This window comes from Leguminivora glycinivorella, chromosome 8 (assembly GCF_023078275.1).
Source record: "Leguminivora glycinivorella isolate SPB_JAAS2020 chromosome 8, LegGlyc_1.1, whole genome shotgun sequence".
In the NCBI taxonomy this organism is placed as follows: domain Eukaryota; kingdom Metazoa; phylum Arthropoda; class Insecta; order Lepidoptera; family Tortricidae; genus Leguminivora; species Leguminivora glycinivorella.
The window spans coordinates 5,164,943-5,183,891 of NC_062978.1; the positions used below are offsets into that span (position 1 = coordinate 5,164,943).

General features: G+C 41.1%; 1 protein-coding gene across 1 annotated transcript in view; it reads right to left on the reverse strand.

Moving 5' to 3' along the window:
• The window catches only part of LOC125228522 (THO complex subunit 2), a 30,279-nt gene that overhangs the window by 3,456 nt on the left and 7,874 nt on the right, over positions 1-18,949 (reverse strand). The window contains 21 exon segments of the mRNA XM_048133114.1: positions 1,967-2,037; positions 2,902-2,959; positions 4,202-4,297; positions 5,621-5,661; positions 7,434-7,503; positions 8,356-8,425; positions 8,637-8,721; positions 8,947-9,067; positions 9,460-9,573; positions 10,475-10,643; positions 11,170-11,390; positions 11,683-11,931; positions 12,356-12,515; positions 12,865-13,121; positions 13,601-13,767; positions 14,217-14,349; positions 15,112-15,229; positions 15,529-15,776; positions 16,819-17,017; positions 17,672-17,841; positions 18,433-18,598. Of these exon segments, the coding sequence (XP_047989071.1) occupies positions 1,967-2,037; positions 2,902-2,959; positions 4,202-4,297; positions 5,621-5,661; positions 7,434-7,503; positions 8,356-8,425; positions 8,637-8,721; positions 8,947-9,067; positions 9,460-9,573; positions 10,475-10,643; positions 11,170-11,390; positions 11,683-11,931; positions 12,356-12,515; positions 12,865-13,121; positions 13,601-13,767; positions 14,217-14,349; positions 15,112-15,229; positions 15,529-15,776; positions 16,819-17,017; positions 17,672-17,841; positions 18,433-18,598 (2,983 nt within the window).

An 18,949-nucleotide genomic window follows, 5' to 3' on the forward strand; every position in this document is an offset into this window, starting at 1 on the left:
TACTTGACAATAAAAGAAAGTACTTTTAGAGCTAGACCAAGTTTATATGCAGCCAGAAAAGTACTTTAGATAGAAAAATATAAGAAAAAGTTTGTGATGTATTCTGCCATGAGAGCGCCTGTGGCTTAGTTTTCAACATGGCACTTTGCCAATCCAATAGTCATGGGTTCGAACCCTGAATCGTAACAATGAGTGTTTGGGAATTTTCGAACGAAATAAATCATCATCATTTGATAAGTGCGACGAAGAGAAACATGAGGAGAAACCAAACTCATCCCAATTAGGGCTAGCAGTCTAATTCCACAAGAAGGAGAAGTAGAAATATCAGTTTGTAGCCGCTTTCGTCAAAACTAGTACCTGCGCCAATTCTCGCGATTAATTTTCATACTCCTATGATCCTTGGCAATAAGGCACTGGTCCCACCGTAAGCTATGAGCTATCGACTATAAAAACGAACAAAAGATAATCAATCCAGAGTGAATAAAAGGGACACGGCGATGTTTACAGTTACTCGCCCAGCGGTGACCTATCAATATCGCCGTGTCTCTTTTATTTGCACTTGAGAGCTTATCTTTTGTTCGTTTTTATAGCCGATAGCTCATAACTTACTAGCTCGGGGTGGGATCAGTGCCTAAGCCATAATAACGCAAGAAAGAATATAATGTACTATGTTCTACTGTCAGCAATCATCATTATCATCTCTTGGTGACAGCCAAGAAATATTGCTATAAATTAGAAATAAGGTGTACTCGGGTAATTCCGAACGTCGAAAACCGTCGGAAAATTCCGAAATTCAAATGATAATCACCCGTGATTCCATAGTAATAAGGGTCCCTTTTCGGAATTTGCCGACGGTTTTCGACGTTCGGAATTACCCGAGTACACCTTACATTCCTTTTCTAAGCGGCTGTCATTATTGAGGTGCAGAAACTGCAGAGTTACATTGGTCTAACTCTAAATAGACTAACTGAAAAGTTTGTGGCGGCGATTCTTCTTCACCGATGTTGTAATTTCCGAAGGGTTAGCAGTCAGACTTGCAATCGTGCGCGACTGGCCTATTTACAGAACAATTCATATACGCGTAACCTTTAGCTGGCAACAAAATTATGTACACATTTAGAGCGAATATTGTAATCAAGCCCTAAATTTCATACAGTACAATTTCAAACAAGCAGAAACGTCTGTGAACAATGCTATTATATTAATCTTAGAATATGAAAAAAACTGTCTTAGGTCAGGACTTTACATACTATAAATAAATATTGGGGGAAACCTTACACAGATCAACTTAGACCCAATCTAAGCAAAACTTGTATGTACTAGGGGTGCTAGGATTGCTAGGCGGAGATATAGGTACTGTCAACCAATTGGAACCCTAGGTCACTGTAGAACTATGTCATAGTGACTTTATAAATCAGACCGTACGAAATCTTACTGCTTGTCATTTTGACAGGGTTGTAGAGTGGCCTAGGGTTCCATACGAGGGTTTACTGGTGAAACCCGATAAGTTGAGCAAACTGGTTTTTGAAATTCGAAATATTTGCGATTTCCACAATGTTGTTATTTCCAGGACAAATTATCTCGATTTATCAGGTTTCACCAGTAAATCCTCGATATGGTTGACTATACATCAAAGAGGATCGAGTATTAAAGAGCGTTACTGTCAAAGCAAAATGTGTAATCACAGTGCATAGACTGCCATCTCTCCACACAGGCTTAAAACTTTTGAACCTCAGTTTTGACAATTTGGCCCATATTCTGAGCTTGATATGTTTTAAAATGTCAAATTTTAATATTAGCGCCATCTAGCTGAGCCTACCCCAAAGGTGTAACGCCATCTAGGTCACCACTGCTTTATCTATATGGTACTGAGGTACGTTTTTTTCTTAGACTTTATCCGTCTAGATGGAGTTATATAGGTCTTTGCTATACATAGATAAAAAAGTGCCGTACAGTAGTTCCTTACCCGTTTATGATATTTCTCGTAGTGATGATCTTCCTGAGATCCGTTTTGGTGGCCTCCCATCTTTAAAACAGCTAAAACATACAAGCAACATTTAAGCATAATATTTGATTTAGTTAACGCATTCGACACAAATATTGAAGCGATTTATTAACTAACCATTATTTTTTTATTGCATCATGCACTTTTGGATAACGAGGGAGTGAGGCGCAATACACATCTGACCTAAGGACAAGTAGAACTAAGAAGCAAAAGCTCTTATAATTAAAGATCGTTATCAACGTGCTGTATTGGTGGCAGAGTATGGTTGACAAAAAAACAAATACACAAGTATTTAAAACACTACATATACTTAACAAATTATGAAATATATACATATTTATAATTTCGTAGCCAAATTACATTGAATAAATAACTAAAATTTGTTCAACATATTTGGATGTCAGTTGTTCACGTCGATTAGAAAAAATCCATTTTAAATAACTAAATGACCTTTCTACGTTGACAGAAGTTACAAGAAGGTTGTTATAAAATCTAGGTATTGTGTCATATCCATACTGTGAATGAAGATACTGGGATTATTCGTGCACTTTATTACACTCCTCCGTGCTCGTCTTACTTCGTGCACTACTTTTGACTTGAACTACTTGAATAACAATTCTAGATAATTAGTCGTATCTAGAGTGCATTTGATTATTTGGATTTAAATAATATAATTACACATCGCGTAATGTATTTTTATGGCATACATAATTAATGTCATTTGACGTATATTGTTTCAAAAATATAGGTGTAATCCTAAGAAGGGAAGTATTTATTTTGTAGTTAAGAATAAAGTGAATATTTAAATGTATTTGTTTTTTTTTTGCCAACCGTACCACTTGCCACGAAAAGTGCACCCTGATAACGATCTTTACTTATAATATATTTATTATTACCTTTTTGTTCGTCGCGCCGTCTTTTCTGTTCTAAAATTGCTGACTCATCAGCTCTATCCTACAGAAGAAAAATCTAATTATATTTGTTGTTTACCCTTTTTTTCATGGTTCGATGTTCATATAAAAAAGAATTGCGTTTTATAAGTCATCATAATACTACAGACAAATGAGCGCATAACGTTTGCGCTAAATTAAATGATAATTTCTGTTTTAGGATCTTTCCAAACATATCGACGGGGAATCTGCTTTCGCCAACCAAAAATCGCTCGTTAGTATGAACATGACGACGACGCGTATGCGTCTTCATACTAATAGCGATTTTTGATCGGCTAGAGCCGAATCCGCGTCGATAGGGTTTGAGGAAACCCTTATACAGACGTAAATTAAATATATTTTCACCACACCAACTGGTAAAGGCTTACTTTGTTATTCGAAAACAGATAGCAAAATTGCATTTTATCCACAAGAATGCAAAGTAATTCCATTTACAAGTCAGCCATGAGCTAACCCGTAAGAGACTTTTTAATCTAATGACGCGATATAGTAAAATAGAACTCCGAGCGAAGCTCGGTCGCCCTGTTACCTCCTACCTCCTACTACATGTACCTACTACACTACTGGTACAGTCAAGTGCAAAAATACGTATCGATTTTATCCGCTCAAAAATATGTACCGAGACCTTATTCCGCCGACATAAAGTGCTATGGGACATATTTTTGATAAGTTGTACGCACCCATATTTTTACACTTGACTGTACCTACTACATAGAAACACACCATGTCCCAGGAACAATTCTCCATACAAATTTTAGCTTGATGTCTTAAGCTGGCTGGTAGCATTTATCTATAAATGATGACTTTGAATCACAAATATTGAATAGATTTAAGGATTTGGTTTAGTTGGATGTTTTATAGTCAGTATTTTGTTTGTGTTGGTGTGGTGAAAAAATTTGTGTTTCACTCGGTGGAAAAGTTTGTTTGTTTAATCTTGCCACCTTGATGCCTTAAAACCCTCGCTACGCTCGCGGTTCAATATTGGAATCTTTCGCTTGCTTAGATATCAATATTGGCACGTGCGGTTAAACAACTTTGCTCCCTTGTAAAACAAAAACTATTGCCATATAATATGCCGCTAAATATGGGTCATTAGATTTTACTTAGTATTCAAGCAAGCAATCTTATGTCAATATTTTGTCAATTTTACGAGCAAAAAAGATAATTTAAAACTGATATTTATTTGTAGTTAGTTAAATATGTTTAAGCGTGTCCGCAAATTTAGTGTATGTGTTGTCCAACTTACCCTTTTGCGGCTCATCTTACGTTCTTTACGCTCATCACCTCTCACTTTTGTCTTTCGCTTTTCCTTCTCGGGTGATCGTTCCTCAATCTCTTTGCCCTGCTTATTCAAAAAAACACGTTATATTATATGCTTAAATTACCAAGTAACAATTAATTTCATTATTTTCTACATATTTACAGTATAATTTAGCAAATACTATTATTATATGATTGGGTCAAAGGAAACATTGAATAAGGCAACAGAGTTATATTTAGTTGGTATCAAATCCATGCATTTCTTCTAGAACAATCCTTCGTCTGCACACAATGGTCGTCTTCAGTTCTGTTATAATTATGTATACTCAATAGGTCTGTATCTCTCAGCAGGCATCACAAAAATCTGGTTTCCTCTTGATTGGTGTAGGCTCCTTTTTTCTTCAGTAGATAATTCTGTTGCACATATTCTTTGGATCATTTGACTCAACCTTCAAAAGATTAACCTTACCATAGCATACTTGGACTGGGCTGATAGACCAACGACTCACAGCTTTTCTGTTTTTATGGCTTCCTGGTATGGAAAGTTTAGTAATGTTTGATAATATTTAATATTTAAGTTTTTTATATTCTTCATCTTCCTTCTTCATAAAATCTTGATGGGAGTTTCACACGGGGAAATCACATTTAAAATCATGGTTAATTCTTCATATTTCAGTAAAATGTTAGTATTTATTTATGTTTCCAAAGATCAGTCGTCGAGAATTCTTGTCTTATCTTTTCCGTTGAAACACGAAGCGTCGCATCAGTTGTCGATCTTCTTAACATAATGTGTGGACGTACTCTCTCTCCTTGCAGTTAGAGGCTATTCACTGAGTTGGTTGATGTTCTTCATTCAAATCAAAATATCTTACATGTCATATGTTACTATTCTATTATTATATTATTTGTAGTCACTGGTTTCATTTGTTATCTCCGTTGTCTATGCTGATATTGATTTCTTACACTATGTTTTCTTTATTTCTAATGGCGTTGATGGTCTTCAATCAAGTTGTCTATTACTTATTTTTCTATGATTATAATTTGTAGTCATATTTATTTTGTTAATTCGTTCTTTGCGCTGATTTTCTAACGCTTTCTTAATATTTCCTTCGTCGTTCGTGCCGTTGTCAATTCTCTCACAATTTACATTTTCTTTATTTACTCTGTCGATCTTGCTGTGGCGCCGTAGTTTCATTCCATTGACATGTTTTACACCGTCCGTTGTTTTTATTTTTTATTTTTTTTAACACTGTATCACTGGCTAATGTTCATAAAGTCTGTAACACACGATTCTTGAGATCCCACGCAGTAGCTCACACTAGCGAGGTATATCTGGTGCAGTCGTGGCCCAGCCCAATCCTCAGTCCGGCGCGCCGCGAGGCCGGCTACTTACAACGATACTCACCTTGCCGTTATTGCTGCTTTCAACTTTACGCCGTTTCACATCTGCGAACAATTTGGAAAGTTAGAGCGATATTTCCACGGTGAGAGAACTCTCATGCGAGATGCGAGTTTCATTACATTGCGTTGCGGTATTTGATGGAAGTGCTGAATTGTATGTAACCTTAAGCGTCCGCAATGTTATTAAAGTTACATGCTCAGACAATCACAGTTCGCTCGTTGTGTAAATGGATCCGTATAGGACTAACGCTATAAAGTCCACATACAGAATCATATTTGTAGAAGATACTATGTCGATTGCCTTAATACATGAACCTTTACTGCTATGAGCCGACGTTTATACATAATGGCCGCTGTACACATATGGCCAACGGTTCCACCAACCCCCTTGGCCAAGCGTGTAGAGGGCTACTTGGCCGTAAGTTGGCAGTTGGCGCTTGCGCTTGCCGGCCAACCGATTGGTGTCGGTTTTTTGTCCACACATCAAAGGATCTTGGCGCCAATGGCCAACTGCGTTTACACGTTGGCGCTTCATTCAGTTGGTCGTCAGCCGTCAGAGAGGACAGTAGTGAAATATTTACGAAAATAATAAGTTTATCTATGCCAATAATAGTGTAGATTTTAGGAAATAAAATAACCTTGCAAATGTTTAATGTATTTCCTAAAAAAGATAAATATTCTTATCAGAATATTCAAAAAACTGTTAATATTTCAAATAATTTAATTTTACTACGGGGTTATTATTTTTTAATAAAAATTTTCTGACAACGTGAATTGACCTAGAATTTCCTAGACTTTTCCATTCCACGTCCATCTTTCATGAAGAGCCAATGCCAAGTGATTGGTTCGCCAATGTGTAAACAGCGGCTCTTATCTTGGCCAAGGGGTTTCACAAAGGGTTGGTGGAACCGTTGGCCATATGTGTACAGCGGCCACAACATTAAGTTATTGACGAAAAGAAAGAACGGGCTTAGATCATTAACCTCGAAGGCTGTAAATGTTACGGACTCGTAAAATTATACGATAGAATCCGTTTCACAAATATGGCGGTAACCGAATAATAAAAAAAACCGCCTTCAAAAATAAGCGCGTTACAAAAAACGGAGAAACGCAAAAAATTACAAAAAACGGAGAAACTAAAATCCAAATTATAAACAAATCAATTATTTTTGTAGTTGGTGCAAGGCCCCGACTCCAAAAATAATTGATTTGTATAATTTGGATGTTTAGATTATTGCAATCCGATAAGAAATCTGAATTCCAAGGTTTATTCTTTTTTGCTGTTTAGTTTCTCCGTTTTTTGTAACGCGCTTATTTTTGAAGGCAGTTTTTTTTTTTTTAAGTTTAATTATTTCTTGATTTTTAGTGGTTCCTATTGATATTATAAGTATCAGTCCGAATATGCGTACAGTAGTGAAAGAATCATCCTTTAACTCCTAACCATTGAGGAGTTGACCTTCCATCATCAGCTCAGCCACATAAAATTATTACCATCAGGCGTAAATACTGGTGTACCTTTGAAAAATACACTAAAAACATTACAGATCCCATCATCAGACCGTGACTTGGTGCCAATGGGACCATCTCGGGGTTATACCTGTTTGATTAAAAAAAATATTTTGGAAATCGGTTCACAATTCTCGGAGATATCGAATAACATACATACATACAAAAAAAAATAATTCAGTCGAATTGAGAACCTCCTTTTTTTTAAGCCGGTTAAAAAGAGGACACCGATCATACCATTGGCTTTCCGCTTCACGGATAAGGATATAGTGCCAGTTGCCACGTCCATGAAAAATTGGAAAAATAGTTACCTCGATCGATGTCATCGGGCGGATGGCGATGGTCGTGCGGCGGCGACACGCTCTCCAGGTACCGCTCCTCCTGCACAAACATGCCACATTCTTGTAGATCACCCATACTTATCCTTTTTTAACCCCAGACGCAAAAATGACGGGGTGTTATAAGTTTGACGTGTCTGTCTGTCTGTGGCATCGTAGCTCCCGAACGGATGAACCGATTTAGATTTAGTTTTTTTTGTCTGAAAGCTGAGTTAGTCGGGAGTGTTCTTCGCCATGTTTCATGAAAATCGGTCTACTATGTTGCAGTCGGGGGTTTTTTCAAATTTTTTATTTTCTAGAGAGCAATAAACTGCCGTGGGGTATGTGTTTGGTAAAAATCCGTGGACCAAACATTTATGATTGGAACTTGGGTAGCTAAAGGACCATTTAGAATTTAAGATGGTACGAGAACTCATTAAGATTTCATTGCAATATCTGATGATCATTCATTTGTTGTATCAACTAAATCAGCAATAACATAATATAAATCCTTTTAATTTTAATAGTACATTACATCAGAGGCCGGGAAAATGAGGATTTCCGGCCAAGTGGGTATATAGGGCGGATAGGGATACGAGGCCGGGAATCCGTTTTCACGCCGAGGCATGTATAGTGCTTTTCTCAAACATACAATGAAATAAAAAAAAAATGCTCTAAAGGACAATATTTTATAAAAAAAAGTTACTTTGCAGGCCTAGGCCTGAAAAATAATATGAAATCCCTTTACAGTCCTCTCGAGTTGTTGCGCCCAAAAAGCGATACTTCCCAGCCCATTTTAAGGAACGTAAAGACAATATTTCATTGCATGTTTGAGAAAATTACAAGGAATCACATACGAGTAACGCAGGTAATGCGTGGTCCTGGGTTCGAATTCAAATGACATGTTTAAACTTACTCTGTGTTGACGTTCTCTGGGTGATCTTTCTTTGCTTCTTATTTCTTCTTTGGCTCTTTCTTTAGAGGTCCTAAACGTAAGAATAATACATCAATTTAGTATATTAAATATGTATTTGTTAACGATTATTATGAACGTACCTACTTTTGTAGCTATATAAATGGCCTATTATGTTTATGATCAATGGTTACATATGTAATACGAGTATGTATACGAATAAGAATGTAGATCTGTTTGTTTCACCACATTTATCTCAAATAAATATGTAATAAAGTACTCACACTCGTGCTTCGCGTTTGGATTCTTTGTCACGCTCGGATTCCTCTCGGCGCCGGTCGCTCGTGCGGGATTCTCGTTTATCTGAATCTGAGGATGCAAAGTAATGCAAAATGATGCGTTCATTTGATTCTCAGTTCTCACTATCGATCAGCTTATTTTTAATTATGTATTTGTAACATTAGTAATTTTTTGTCCTTCGGCTGGTGAGCGTCAAATTTTAGGTCGTCGCACTAAACGAAGTTACCGCTTCCCGTTTAAATTCCCTTTACACGTTATACGTCTCTGGTAACAATATTGAGCTAATATACACACCCTGCGCGTGCGCCGCCGGCTCCGCCTCGTGCGCGTCGTCGCGCGGCGCGGGCGCGGGCGCGGCTGCATGCGCGGGCGCAGGCGCGGCCTTGTGCTTGTCGCTGCTCTGCAGCTGCACCACCTGCCCACACAATAACATCATTATTTACAACATTTTAACACGCATTGTCTTCAAGAAAATCTCTGAAAATATCTGCGTGCATCACATTCACATTAACCGTTAAATATTGTCTTCGACTGTGTACCGATCTAACTCGTACGACACGCTTCGCTGTATGCAAAAATCTGTATATTATAACAGCAAATACTATATTCAGAGTTCGTGCGATGGAAATTGAAAATTTGCTAACATTATCCACTCGAATTGTATTTATAGAATTTAAACGCCCAGTCGTGTAATTAACATGAAACAAACATACAAAGTCGAGTGAAACGACTTTAAAATAGAGTTCTTTTTGTACCTTTCTGGCATGGAACCCTAAAAATGCCCTTCTCTACTTGAAATACACTAACCTGATGGAACTCGCTCTCCCTCATCATGCTGGACATGCGATTCCGCAGCTGACCGCTGTAGCCCGTCGCCAGAACGTACAGGTCCTGCCTCTGTGTCTTTTCTTCTTCTCTCACCTGATAAAACATATTCATCATTACTTTATTTTTATAAGAAAACTATTGTATACTTTGTGGTGGAGTCGATACATACTTTTTTAATTTCATTTCATTTCTTCGTTACAGCATTAGAAATGCTTCACAAAAGTAGAGCAAAACCCGAACAATATCACAATTTACTATTCATTTAGCACTCCAATAAGCTCATTACAGACCTGATGCTCAACTCCAGGCACACAGCCGACTAAATAAAATACTTGGCTTAACCCAAAATCTGATTTCTTTGCTTCCAACAAAAGAGTATGCCACCTCACTATATCCAAATATCACGTCAGCTCACGTAAAGCTGGGTCCACTCTATCCATCCAATGGTAATTACAATGATAAACAAGTCACTATCCACCCAACTAAGACTGATGACTGAACTTCACTTCACCCAGGTGGCAAAGCCAGTGGAGACAATGTTTTGTGTTTTGTAAAACGAGTTTATACATCCATACATACAATGAGCTTCTATCTCTAAAAACTAGATTCACTTTATCCCCATAGGGTCTGTCTGTCTGTCCAGTTGGTCAACCCAAGTAAGCAACTGCCTAATCTTCAGTCAGGTATTCAAGCCAGCGAATACTATTTACTTTGGCATAACCAATAGGCTTCAGTATCACTTTCACTTGGCTGGCGCGATGACTCAAAATGATGGTCGACCCAAGTGTGCCCTTTGGACTGCCCGACCTTTGTGGGCAAGCCAGCGGAGACGATGTCCTTTAGTCACTACGTACAGTGCGCGCGTTTTTCTTGGCTAAGCATCCTGCCCCGGCCGAGGCACGGCTACATTGGACGTTCGCCGCGTGAGCACATGGCCTCGGGACGTGCCTCGTCGCTCTGTGTGGACTCGGCTATTAAGCTACAGTGTCGTTACCTTCTCAACCTTCTTCTCGATGATCTGCGCCAGCTTGGCGAGCACGGGGAAGCGCGGCAGCACGCGGATGAGCACGATGAGCGCGTTGCGGATCTGCACGTAGTCGCCCGACTCCAGGCACACCACCATCGCCTTCGTAATCTTATAGTGCCACTTGTGGCACACGTGTCTGGAAAATTACATCAACATTTTACATGAAATGTAAAATCTATAAAATTGACGTGGCTCCGCTGTGCTAGCCGCGGCAGTATAGTGTGGAGGTGACCGAGTTGTAGTGCAGTATATTGTGTGCTGTAACCGACCAATGGTGTAGTGAAGTATAGTGTGGTGTAACCGATCTGTAGTGCAGTATAGCGTGGAAGTGACCTACCTGTAGTGCAGCATAGTGTGAGGGTGTGAACGATCTGTAGTACAGTATAGCGTGGAGGTGACTGACCTGTAGTGCAGTATAGTGTGTGGGTGTGACCAACCAGTGGAGAAGTATAGTATGTGGTGTGACCGATCTGTGTAGTGCAGTATAGTGTGGAAGTGACCTCCTGTAGTGCAGTATAGTGTGTGGGTGTGAACGATCTGTAGTGCAGTATAGCGTGAAGGTGACTGACTTGTAGTGCAGTATAGTGTGGTGTGACCGAGGTGTAATCCAGTATAGTGTGGTGTGACCGAGCTGTAGTTCAGTAGTGTGTGATGTGACCCACCTGTAGTTCTCGTAACCCACGTGGTCGTTGGCCTCGGTGAACTGGTTGGACACGCGGTACTTGGTGACGAAGCCGGGGTAATGCGCGCACTCCTTGTGGAAGGTGGCCTTGTCTGCGTGCCAGCGCATAGCCGTGCCGAGCACGCGACACAGGAATAGAGCGTAGCGCGCCGCTTCGCCTTCCGTGCATGACATTACCGAGTACGTGATGTCGCAGAATAACTGAAAACACCACATTATTGTTTACCCCAAATATTAGTGGTCTATCGCGCTAGCAAGTTGAAAGCGAGACGAGCGCCCTCGCCGCGATCGCCCAATGTATTTATAAAGAATCTAGTAGTACCTGCTCCGGCGAGCTCGCGGTGAACTCTCCTCGCTTTTAACTCGTTCGCATCTCACTAGTGTGATACATATAAGTCCTTGAAGCCGACACCTGTGATGGACAGACATAAGTTAAAGAACAAGAAGCCGCGTGACCGTCTCGTTCTTGCCGACTTGACAACCTGTGACTCACCCGGTCATAGCACAGCAGCGTGGAGAAGTTGGGCGTCTTGAGAGCGTGTACAGTGTGCACAAACTCGGCGCAGAAGAGCGCGTCGGCCGGCGTGAACACGCAGCGCGGGAACAGGCACAGCTGCATGAGCCGCGTGACCGTCTCGTTCTTGGCGGACTTGACCGCGCGCGCGGGGAACCAGCCGGCGCACTCGCGAGCTAGACGCGCCGCCACGCGCGCCACGTGCGCCTGCTGACGGACACGCTCCTCCTGAAACGAGACAGCGTTTTCACATTGCCCGATCCAATATCAGATGCTATCTTTAGTGGTCGCGCTAACTACAAGGGTTTAAAAACACAAAAGCAACAACTGCCACACAGTTTCCTGTGGAGAACTTGAGAACTGTTGAAAGTACAATATGCTGGTCTTAAATGATAGAAGTTGGTATGGTCTTCTCTTCAAAATTGTATTGATATATCGATAGATAAATGCAGGTGACATTTGTAAAATTTAACTGCGCGAGGCAGAAAGTTTCCAGAAAAAGCACAATTGAGGACTGTCAATCAAATTAAACTAGAACCTGATACATTTCAGAGCAACTCAACAGATACTGCAATAAACCAAGAGGAGTAGGTAGGCATTTACCCACCGCGACACTTAAAGCTTTAAAGAAAACTAATCAAAATGTAAGTACCTGCAGTTTATCTATAAGCGTGTTGAACCGCTCCTGCTCTTTTTTGCCCTTGGTTCCCTGCGAGGAATCCTTGGCGGCGGCGGCTGCGGCGGCCTTTAAACGTTCTATCTCTCGGTCGTAACAGTCTTCGGGGACTTTTAGATCGTACATCGACAGAGACCTGCAAATTATAACCAGGAAAGTTTTTAATATTTTCGTTGCCTTGCACCAAAAATGCGGAGTTGAGATTTTTTATGGGGTGGAATTTAGTTATAGTTTTTCTTATTGGAATCTCTCATAAACTAAATACTATACAGACAGACATTCTGGACTCAACAGCTAAACTAGGCTTTCTCTAATTTCTTTTTTTTACAGTAAAAAAATAAAGAAAAGTGACAGATTGGTCAGAAACATCACAATGTAAATAATTTTGAATCTAAAGCCTGATTAAACGCGACGCTGTATCTCTCTAGCGCCATCTCGGGGCTAGTAGTTTTGCTGTTAAAACTTTTATTAGTAAAAAGGTTTACCAAAACGTGACGTAGAACTCTGGTGAAATGTCCTCCCAGGTCCTCAGAGGCAGCAGAGGTGTGATGGCCTGAACTACTGGTTCCAAAGCCTCTTTAGATGCGACGCTGTATCTCTCCAGCGCCATCTCGGGGCTAGTGGTTTTGCTGTCGGAACTTTTGCGGAGCAGCTCGACTTTGGCGGCGACTTTCTGTGCTAACACTGGTCGGTGGAGGAAGAACGCGACGTCGGCGTCCACGTGGTAATCACGGAGGAGTTCCTGGAAGAAAAACATAGCGTCATTATAGGTATACCGGAGAATAGGCGTTTGCCCAGCAGTGGGACACTAAGGAAGTATTTAAAAGAGGGTTACCTAGAGCCTTTCAATGTAAAAAGCTAAGATAAGAAAAAGGTAAGGTTACACGTACCCGTAAAGGTGTAGACGTTTAGAAGATTTTAGGACACGTGAATAGAGACGATGGTAGTTTGGGAACTCGTAAGAGATAAGACCGAGGCACATCGTCTTCATGGCTTGGCCACCTTGAAAAGACGAAGTGAGAATCGAGCAGTAAGAGCGTTGACCGACGTCGGTCAACCATATCGTTGGGCGAATAGAGGAGGCAGATTTCCGTGAACTCGGCGAGAGCGGCCACTCTGGAGTCTGGACCAAAGAGCACACCTCTTATGCTTCAGGGAAAATTAATTTCTGATGCCTTGTGTTCCACTGGTCTCGACAGCCTAGGAGTAGAAGTCGCGTACCTGCAGCGGCGGCAGCCTGGCCGCGTACTCGTCGGGCGCGTGCGAGGAGGCGAGGAAGGTGCCGAGCTGCACCAGCGCGTCCTGGCACTGGTCCGCCAGGCGCCCCACCACCTTCAGCTGCGACCCGGGGGGCTCACCGCTTGATATATCCTCATCGATATCTAAAAGTAGTAGGATCTTAGTTATATTTTCATTAATTCGACTTGGCGCCGCTCGGCTCAGCGAGGGCTCAGGATGGTAGGACTTGAACTGCCACCGTAGTAAAGGGAGAAATATGATTTGAGCCCTACACCCCAGCAGAGGGAACAGGATGTAAAAAAGAAAAGGTATATTTTCATATAAACTCGTCCACATGTCCGTATCCTACGCATCGCATTTTTTCCACTGAAATGACGGTGCGTACGGCGTGAATTGGTGGGCGCACTTGTGTGACGTTCTTTACGAATACTAAATGCGATGCGTCCCATGCGTACGATACGGACATGTGGACGCCTAGCTTATAAAGGAGTTTTTTTTTCTCCTCTAAAAACGCATCAAAGAGGCCTTTGTCCTCCCTGCTAGGACGGGCAATATAATTAGTATATTATGATTCGACACGTGATTTTTATTTCCTTACCTTTCCATACACAACAGTGGCGTTGTTGAGCGGCCAGTATGCAGAGTGATATGTCAAGGTTGTTGCCAACGATGGCCTCTTTTAACCGCGCCGATGACCTCCTAGTGTTGCGCACTTGAGAGAAGTATCCAGCCTATTAAAAGAAAACATTTTTAGAAAACGATCAAAGTGACAAATAATGGCAATGTAGCTTTCATCCACTCCAGTCTGTCAAAGCCAAATTTACACCTCGAACAGAACCAGTGAGTGTCTTTATAAATATCATATTTTCTTAGAAATTTCACATTACTCATACTTTTCACAAAGCTGTTTTTGTCTGATAAGTCTGAGAATATCTTATACTTTTAAACGAGCAATTCTTGTATATTTATTTATTTATTTATATATACCGACGATCTCGTCAAACTTTGCTCTAACAATTTCGCTGAAATTTGTTATTGGGCGTTTTCGGGGTGAAAAATTGATCTAGCGCAGCCTTAGATCCCGGAAAACGCGATTTTTTGAGTTTTCATGAGTTTTCCTTTCGCGTTAGTAAACGTAAAATATGGTCGTTAATTTCGCCGCGCGCGCTCGATTCCGCTTAGCTCAGTCGTACGAGGTCGGTCTAATGTACGCAGATAGATCGTAGGTGTCAGGGTTTCGAATCCCGGCCAGAAATTAAGTTTTTTGTTTTTTTGTCTTTTTTTTTTGTTTTTGTATTTATAAGAGTTTTTTGTATCTAAAGACGTGATAATATTAAAATAGAACCGAGCGAAGCTCGGTAGCCCAGATATAAACATTATTTATAAGTGTATTAGTATTAGTGACAAGACTTACAAATCTAGTAAAAAAATCAGTCGAAAATGCGTTTAAAATTTGACCTAAAAACAATCCGGTTTCTGTAAGAATCACTTACCTCTCCTTTCAGTAGTTCGCCTCCGGCCATAGCATCTAATTGTTCGGCTGTCATTTCTTCAGCAGCCTCTATGCCAGCCATCTTTTGTACTATTTCTTTCAATATAAGCAGGTCTTGGCTGTAATAACACAATTAATATTATGATGCTATTTAAAAAGGCTATTTAAAAAACAAATAGGTAGTCAGGGTGTTCCGTGTAATTAAAAAGTAAAGATAGATTCACGAAAGCCACACATGGAATAAACAATGTTCAAATATTATCAGAGCCACCGAATTAGCGTGATGTACACACACATATGTAATTCCATTCATTCATTTCATTAATGTCAGCTCTTGTGAACCAACTACTAGAAAACTTCATACCAGCGCTTCTAGTGGACAATCCTTATACTGGATGTCAGAATTGTTGCTACATACCTCTGGTGTGCTTTGAGTCGGTTGGCCACAAATTGAAGCAAGGCAGTCAGCTCAATGTTGTGTTTTTTGAATGCGGCACCAGCGAAGGCAGCTAACGCTTGCAGCCACGGCGGATAAGCCGCCCCTCTCATGGCGCGGCAGGCGACCAGCGCCTCAAGCAGACAGTAGCCGAGCACGTCCAGAGACAGGGCGGTTAAGTACTTCAGAGACTCCACTACGGGACCGATCAGGTTGTCGTATGTTTGGATCTGGAAACAATTTAATGGTTTAGTCTTGACAAGTTCATCCATAGACAAAAGACGCTTTCCGATGTGTATCTTTAGACGCATTTCATAGTGAGCTAGTTTATGGGATGAGCGTCATGGTTTTCTAGCCAATTCTAGGCAATTTAGAAGAAACTTAAATTTCCAAAACTAAGTACGTGCAAAATGGGAAATTCGTGAAAGAGATTAATTTTATCGGACGACGAGAATGCGAGTCTTCAGTTATCTCAAAGTTAGATGCGGAAGTCTCTTTTAAACTTGTCTGACTGCCGCTTGTAATTTGGAACTAGCTGCTTTAAGCAATGGGCCTCAGGCCGTGTTCAATAAATCATACCTCTACAGCTACTAGCAGTGTCTAGTAACAATAATCAGGGATGGTACCTGCAGTAGCATGTAGTCGAAGAGGAACTGTGGCGCGGCGTGCGACAGCTTGCCGATAAGGTGGCCTTGAGGTTTGATGTTCTCCTTGGAGACTCGCTCCATGATATGCTTGATGCGCTGGAGCGAGTTGCCTGAACGCGAAGTAGCGCTGGTAGGCGCTCGCCCGATTCGTTCTTCTATAAACAGTATCTAGTAACAATAATCAGGGATGGTACCTGCAGTAGCATGTAGTCGAAGAGGAACTGTGGCGCGGCGTGCGACAACTTGCCGATAAGGCGGCCTTGGGGTTTGATGTTCTCCTTGGAGACTCGCTTCATGATGTGCTTGATGCGCTGGAGCGAGTTGCCTCGAACGCGGAGTAGTGCTGGTAGACGCTCGCCCGATTCGTTCTTCTATAGACAGTATCTAGTAACAATAATCAGGGATGGTACCTGCAGTAGCATGTAGTCGCAGAGGAACTGTGGCGCGGCGTGAGACAGTTTGCCGATAAGGCGGCCTTGGGGTTTGATGTTCTCCTTTGAGACTCGCTTCATGATGTGCTTGATGCGCTGGAGCGAGTTGCCTCGAACGCGGAGTAGCGCTGGTAGAAGCTGCCCGATTCGTTCTTCTATAGACAGTATCTAGTAACAATAATCAGGGATGGTACCTGCAGTAGCATGTAGTCGAAGAGGAACTGTGGCGCGGCGTGAGACAGCTTGCCGATAAGGCGGCCTTGGGGTTTGATGTTCTCCTTTGAGACTCGCTTCATGATGTGCTTGATGCGCTGGAGCGAGTTGCCTCGAACGCGGAGTAGCGCTGGTAGACGCTCGCCTGATTCGTTCTTCCAGCGAGAGTAGAGGCAGTATCTAGTAATTAAGTGGCGCAGATTATTAAAATAATTCGTAATGCTAGCCGCAGCTTGAAACGAATTTTCATATAGATCTACATATAAGGACAGCACCAGTCATGCACCTAGCGAATAATTATAGTTGCATGTTGAAAAAAGGAACTATGACAGTGAGTGATAGAATTTTGTCTGGAAAAATGAGTCATTTTAGTTAATTAAAAAATAGTGCATGGAGTCCCTTCGCGCGGAAGTGAAACTTCGTAACATTTAACGCAACGTAACACTGACAGCGGTACGCACTGTCAGTTGGAAATCGCATTTGAAGATTCAATGCAAGTGGTAACATTGCAATGTCTTTTCAAACATAACAGTTTGTAAGATAACCTAACTAACCACAAAAATAAAATTTTGAAAAAGCCCCCGACCGCGACATACTGGACCGATTTTCATGAAACATGGCTAAGAACACTTCCGACTAACTCAGTTTTCAAACAAGAAAAAAACTAAATCTAAATCGGTTCATCCGTTCGGGAGCTACTGTCACAGACAGACAGACACGTCAAACGTACACCTCGTCGTTTTTGCGTCGGGGGTTAAAAACGGGATGAAACAGCATTTTGCCACTTTTGAATTTCTACTCTTTGCCAAGCAGAATAGTAGCATTATTTTTTACCTGCATTGATATGGATAAAGTTTGAGCAGGGTGTAAACTTCTTCTGCCATGCAACAATTGCCTTCCATGAGCGTGAGCGAGGGCAAGATGGCGGCATCGAGCACAGTGAGGGCTTCATGTTGCAGGGGATCTTCTTTGAGCGAACGCGACGTTCGCAGTATACGTATTACCTGATTAGAAGAAAACATTTTCTTTTTAAGAACACATATTACAGTCGTATAGAAAAGATGAAATGACAATAAAACTTTAAAATTAAACTAGAGGGCCTACCGTGAAACAGGGAAATCGAAACTTCCTCATCTCTTTTTCGATATATCGATCTGGATCGCATATACATGCAACATGCGACTTTTGGTTTTGAAACTAAATAGTAATTTTGGCTAAAACCCTTCTTCAAATTTAAGAAAATTCTGAGGCCGGCTTCCTGGCGCAATAAGTCATAGTAACATCTAAGATATATGTATACCATAATATTGATAATTTGAAGGTGAAGATGAAGGTAATATGAGCCAGTACTTGCCTATAAGTAAAGATGTTTAATTTTATATAATTTCATATTTAAAGTTAAAGGGTTTCCTCAAACCTATTGACGTGAAATTGGCTATAGTTGACCAAATTCGCGCGTTCATACTAACGACCAATAAAATTTTGGTCTACGAAAGCCGATTGGTCGATATGTTTGGGGAGAGGAGACCCTAATCGTAATGTTAAACTTTTCAATGGTACTGTTAAATTTCTGTCTGAATTTTTACTGAACTTACTTTGTACATCAAAATGGGGTCATAATGCAGCGAAGGCCCCAACAGGATGAGTGCCGGGATGACGGTCTCCTTCAGATCCTCGAACGTGGCGCACGCGGGCGGCGCCAGCGGGGACGTCAGCGGCGGGATAGGCGTGCCCATGATCTTTGGAGCGACTCGGCAATGTCTAAAGAAAAGTTATTAGAATGTTATAGGGGAAGATGACTAGTATTTGTATATGGGCATTTTCAATTTGGGACACCCCAATTAGCGAAAGTTGTTAACAAAAATTAACTCACTGTCAGTTTTGTGACGATAATAAAATTAAGCATGAAATTTCAATAAAAATATTGTTATTGTGTTAATTACATAAACTTTAAGCGATAATCTACATTCAGAATGTGAAAAAAGCACAGACCAACCCCTATAGACATCCATTACAAGACGACTCGCGGTCGCCAGCCTTCCTAGTATTTGCACTGATATAAGCGCGGGCGCTCGCCGTGCCCGATCAGTATCGACCAAGTAACAGACCCGA